Raw genomic sequence first — 5,514 nt, forward strand, 5'->3', positions numbered from 1 at the left:
CCCCGTGACCCCTTACCCGGGGGACCTGAGCCGGCGTCCCCTCCTTCCCCTGGCTGCCTGTAACCATCTCTGCTCTCTGCAGACGTGAAGGCCAACTACCTGAAGGGCCTGTCCCATGTGCTCAACCACCTCCCCAAGCCTGTGCTGGTGACGGAGCTGCCCACGGTGAGAGCCAGCCCTGGCGGGGGGGAATTGTGGCAGTGGAGAGCGCACGGCTGGGAGCTGCTCACATCTCCTGTGTCCTCCCCAACCACAGCTCCTTTCCCTCCTGCTTGAGGCTTTGTCCTGCTCAGACCGCGTGGTGCAGCTCTCCACGCTCAGCTGCCTCCAGCCACTGCTGCTCGAAGCGCCCCAGATCATGAGCCTGCACGTTGACACACTGGTCACCAAGTTCCTCGGCCTCACCTCCAGCCCCACCATGGTGCGTGTGCCCCCTCCTTCCCCCCACGCCCCTCTCCTCTGCCCCTGCCCCTTCCGCTGCCCTCACCCCTGTCTGTCTGTTCCAGGCTGTCCGCATCGCCGCCCTGCGCTGTGCCCACGCGCTTACCAGCCTGCCCACAACAGTGGTAAGTGCTCCTGCAGCAGCCTGCTGCCCGCTCCTGCAGGTAGAGGGGCAAAGGGGTGTCCCAAACCTCCTCCTGGGGGGCAGCTGGCACCCAGAGCTCTCACTGAGCACCCTTTCTCACCTACAGCTGCTCCCATACAAGGCCCGAGTTATCCGGGCGCTGGCCAAGCCTTTGGATGATAAGAAGAGGCTGGTGCGGAAGGAGGCAGTGGCAGCACGGGGGGAATGGTGAGTGCGTGTGGCTGGAGCTGCCGGGGCGCTGGTGTGTTGGGAGGTGGCTGATGGCACCATCTCTGTCCCCACAGGTTCCTGCTGGGGAGCCCGGGCAGGTGAGCGCCCTGTGTCCCCTCCCTGTGCTGACTGACAAACTGACCAGGCCCCTCCTAACCCGCTGCCCCGGACCCTCCGAGCCCAGCGTCTGCTGCCCCGAGCACCGGGGCTGGAGCCTGGCGGCCGGCAGACAGCCCCCCTCACTGCAGCACCTTCCCGGCACCTCCACCCTCTTCCTGGCGCCCGCCGGAGGGAAGGAGCTGTGCTGCTCGTGGCTTTCCCAGCCTCTGCTGCAGCCAGGGACAGTGACGGACAGACTCACCGCGTGTGGGTGGAGAGGGCAGGCCTGCGCACACGCGTACGCTGTGTGGCAACCCACGCGCCCGAGGAATAAATATATCTGTTTTGGTAATGCTGCCGGGGCCTCCCTGCAGCCCACCCTGGGACTCCAGCACCCTTCCATCCCTTCAGCAGGCAAAGGTGCTACTGGTTACAGGCCCTTACTCCTCTTTCCACACTGGGGGATCACGGGGCTCCCTCTCCTCCCCTGCCCTCAGAATTCTGCACCTCCCACCAGGGAAAAGAGCCAGGCTTCCTTAAAAAAAAAAATATATTTATTGGCTGGTTTTACGGAGTGGGGAGCAGCAGCTCTGCCGCCCTCCCCCCGGGGCTGCCTGCAGCCCCCAAGGAGCCACGAGAGCAGGCGTCCAGGTACCGACACTGTCCAAACAGTTTCCTGTGGCTCTGGCTCCGGTCAGCGCTATGTGCCAGCACCCGCCTTGGGCCAAAGGGAGCTGTGGTGGCAGAGCTGGGCCCCTGTGTGCTCCCCTGCCTGCGGGGAGGGACGTCTCAGATGGCCAGGAGCGGCGTGCGCTGCTGGGTCACGCAGGGAGGCAGGTCCCAGCTCAGGCCCGTCCCGTGGGGCCGGTGAGGAGAGGGCAGCAGGACACGGGTGAGCCAGTGCCTGCGGGGAGAGGAGTGAGGCCACAGCAGAACGCTGAAGTCTTGGTGCCTCTGGGCTCTGCAGAGCCGAGCCAGGGCTGGTGGCACCAGTGACGGGTGCGAGCCTGCGTCCCTGAGCTGCCACGGTGGCCGAGCTCCTCAGCCAGGACCCCCTTGGGTTCCAGACCCTCTTAGGTAGGGCTGAGGAGCCACAAGGCAGCTGATCGTAGAATCATTTGGTTGGAAAAGACCTCTAAGATCATTGAGTCCAACCATACCTGCCCACCACTAAACCATGTCCCTAAGCACCTCATCCACCTGGCTTTTAAATACCTCCAGGGATGGGGACTCGACCACTTCCCTGGGCAGCCCGTTACAGAGCCTGACAGCCCTTTTGGTGAAGACATTTTTCCTAATGTCCAATCTAAACCTCCCCTGGCACACCCTGAGGCCATTTCCCTTTGTCCTATTGCCTGTTACTTCGGAGAAGAAACCGACCCCAACCTCACTACACCCTCCTGCCAGGCAGTTGTAGAGGACAATAAGGTCTCCCCTCAGCCTCCTCCAGGCTGAACAACCACGGTTCCCTCAGCCACTCCTGGTGGGACTTGTGCTCCACCTTGTGCTCGATGCCCAGCGCAGCACACAGCATGGGGTGCTCACTGTCCTGCTCTGCCCCAGCTGCCCAAAGGAGACGCCCAGTGTCCCAGCACCCCCACACACCACTGAGCCACCCCCTTCCTGGGCAGGGGCTTTACCTTGGCGCGTCCACACCCAGGAACACCTTCCAGTTATCCCAGCCACCGTAGCTGTAGGGGTTCCTGAAGACCTGCAGGCCAGGGAGACGCACATCACATCTGGCTCTGCCCTGGCTGGCCCTCCCGCTCCGGGGGCTGCGCTCACCTTCCCTTTCTTCTGCAGCCTCTGCCTCTCCTTCTTGTTGATGTGCCGCTCGATGCTGGTTTCCCCACGGGTGATGAGGGCAGCGTGCCACAGCGTGAGGGCACCCAGGGCCAAGGCAACCGAGCTGGGGACAGCGAGGGACAGCGGGTTGCACGCAGCTGTTCCTCCCCTGGTACCGCAGCTGGGGGGGTGTGCTGAGGCTGCCTCCCCACACCCACGGCTGCGTAGGTGGGTGGGCTCATCTAATCCCCATGACAGAGCGGACATCTCTCCTCCTCTGTGGCCAGAGAGCTGGCAGGGCAGGGACGCCTGGGCTAGAGCAAGCCAGCCCAGCCCCGGGGAAGGTAGAGGGTGAGCAAGGTCACAGGGCCACACGCTGCTTCCACCAGCACCCTCGCTCCCAGCCCCGGGCCCCGTTACCTGCACAGGACCCAGAGGTAGACCACGCTCTTGTGGAAAGCTCGCTGGCGGAAGGAGAAGGTGGGTGGCGGGGTCTGGTAGTACGTCTGAAAAAGGACCAGAGGGGGACGGGATTACTCGGGCTGCTTTACAGCTCGGCGCCAGACAGGGGGAACTGCTGCGCCCCACACCGATGCGGAGCTTGGACAGCTAGAAAGGACCATGGCTGGAACCAACACAACAGCCAGGGTGATGGGGAGGCAGCCTGAGACAGCCATCAGACAGACAGACAGACACACCCGAGGGCCGGCACATGGGTGAGAAGCAGTGGGCTGGAGGTAAGGGGGCAGGGAGCAGCCGTGGTCAGGACACCGCACCACACCACAGCCAATGCTTGGGACAAGATGTGTGCACGCTGCTGCGGCTTCCCCAGGAGAGCAGGGCCTGAGCAGCACATGCCAAGCAGCTGCCACCAGCTAAAGCCCCTGGAAGCTGGGTGCAGAGGGAAGCAGACCCCCAGCTGCTGGAGGCAGTGCCCCTAGCAGAGCTGCCCGGCCAGCCCCAGCTCTCCAACACACGAGACGAGCATGGGTGCTGGTTCTGGCTGTGGGGTGCTCCTTGAGAGCAGGGCCCCGAGTGGGACCCAGCCTTGCAGGGCAGCTCCGCTCCACACTGCCTGGAGCAGCTGGGGGGCAGGGATGTCCCACCTGGTTGGCAGCCACCTGCAGTCTCTCCTTCTCAAGCAGTTTCATTCTCTAGGGGGATGGAAAACAGGGCACCAGTTAGGTGTCTCAGAGGAGGGGGCACTTCCCCCTCACCCCCCGCAGGGCCAGGGCAGCTGGGTGCCTCAAAGGAGGAGGCAGAGGGGAAGCAAAGTCACTACAAGGCCAGGGCTGGCCCAGCCTTGTTCTGCAAGCTCAGCCTGGGCAGCCCAGGCAGCCTCGGTGCAGGGCAGGGCGAGGGCCGGGGCCTGCCTGCTCACCTCGATGGCAGCGTAGGCGTCCCGGAACATCTCCCAGCCGCTGATGCTGCAGTAGATGCAACCCATGGTCATGAACAGGCAGAAGGAAAAGAAGTAGCGGTGGTTGTAGTGTCCCACACAGTTGTTTAGCCAGGGGTCCCCACGATGGCAGCGTGGGCTCCCCGGAACATCCCCCAGCCGCTGATGCTGCAGTAGATGCAACCCATGGTCATGAACAGGCAGAAGGAAAAGAAGTAGCGGTGGTTGTAGTGTCCCACACAGTTGTTTAGCCAGGCTGCCTCTGGTGTTAAAGGTGTGTAACCATGACAAGTCACGGGCCCAAACCCACCCTGGGGACCAGTGCCGTCCTCCTGGGCCCAGCCCCCAGCACCCTTCCCTTGCTGGCTGACTCGGGAGGAGTGGGGCAGGGAGAGAAGAGGGAAGCAGGGCCGGCTCCCCTGGGAGAGTGCCGTGGGTTAGTACCGCAGAAGGATACGGCAGTGGTGGTCCATCTTCAGCACGCACCTGGGAGGGAGGAGAGCAGTGCCAGCATCAGTGCCAGTGCAAGCACCGTGCTGGGCTAGAGATGAGGCAATAAGCCAGCAGAGCAGAGGGGAAGGGGCCCCGGTCTTGCAGCATGGCAGGGGCCAAGGAGAGGGGTCCTGGAGGCTGCCCTGAGTGCTGCGGTGGGCAGAGGGAGAGAGGAGCCCTACCTGTTGCAGATGCTGCAGTGGTGGGTGCGAGCTGGCTTGGGGGCAATGCATTTCCTGCAGATGGAGACGCCGGTGAGATCGTCCTTGGCCTGCGCGAAGGTCAGAAGGGATTTGTGCACCTGAGCCCTTCACCCATCCCCTGCTCCCCATGCTCCTCCTCTCCCCTGTGATTCCCCTGCCTCCCCTCCCCACACTGCCCAGCCTAGCTGCCCCGATCCGGAGGCCTCCTGCAACGAGGCCACCAGACCATCCACAGCAGGCCCCCAGAGCCCAGCTGGGAGAGGCTGTGCTGCCAGTCAAGTATCACCTGCGGTGGGTGCCCGGGCGAGGTGGTGATGGCCATGTAGTAGTGGAAGACGATCATGATGAGGTTCCAGTGTCCATAGGCGAGGTGCCAGCAGATCCAGGCAGGCGTGTAGGTCTGCAGGATGAGGGGCAGCAGGCAAATGTACACGATGGCCACAATGGAGCTCGTCAGCCCAATCACCAGTGCCACAAACACCTATGGGAAATGGGCCTGAGTTATCGGAGCGGGCAGCGCCTGCCCCTCACTGCCAGGGGAGAGGCACAGGCAGGATGCGGCTAGAGTAAACCCATCTGAACCACAGGCTGAGGTCCCCACTCCCTTCTAGCCTAGGGCACTGGCAACCCTGAGACTCAGTTGCCCCAGCAGCACACTCACCCCAGACCCCAGAGCCAGGTGCCCCCCTGCCCGCTGAGGGTACTCACCACGCCGAACCACCGGGTGACGTGGTCCACCA

General features: G+C 63.5%; 2 protein-coding genes across 2 annotated transcripts in view; one reads left to right on the plus strand and one right to left on the minus strand.

The window, feature by feature from the left end:
• The window catches only part of MMS19 (MMS19 homolog, cytosolic iron-sulfur assembly component), a 13,989-nt gene extending 12,742 nt beyond the window's left edge, over positions 1 to 1,247 (plus strand). Inside the window, 6 exon segments of the mRNA XM_035900936.1 lie at positions 1 to 59; positions 62 to 165; positions 257 to 421; positions 507 to 566; positions 693 to 793; positions 871 to 1,247. The exon segment at positions 1 to 59 is cut by the window's left edge and continues 116 nt beyond it. Of these exon segments, the coding sequence (XP_035756829.1) occupies positions 1 to 59; positions 62 to 165; positions 257 to 421; positions 507 to 566; positions 693 to 793; positions 871 to 898 (517 nt within the window). The 3' untranslated portion in view covers positions 899 to 1,247.
• A 230-nt stretch (positions 1,248 to 1,477) lies between these two features.
• On the minus strand, positions 1,478 to 5,512 carry ZDHHC16 (zinc finger DHHC-type palmitoyltransferase 16; the record flags this gene model as incomplete). The annotated part of the gene is made up of 10 exons (XM_009645522.2): positions 1,478 to 1,799; positions 2,536 to 2,606; positions 2,681 to 2,804; positions 3,101 to 3,186; positions 3,787 to 3,834; positions 4,062 to 4,197; positions 4,539 to 4,565; positions 4,754 to 4,842; positions 5,061 to 5,255; positions 5,483 to 5,512. Coding segments are annotated over 10 exons (921 nt in total), but the record flags the coding sequence as incomplete, so codon positions are not given.
• Between the last annotated feature and the right edge of the window lie 2 nt (positions 5,513 to 5,514).

The sequence above is a fragment of the Egretta garzetta genome, unplaced genomic scaffold, assembly GCF_000687185.1.
Source record: "Egretta garzetta isolate BGI_Z169 unplaced genomic scaffold, ASM68718v1 scaffold888, whole genome shotgun sequence".
NCBI classification, from domain to species: Eukaryota; Metazoa; Chordata; class Aves; order Pelecaniformes; family Ardeidae; genus Egretta; species Egretta garzetta.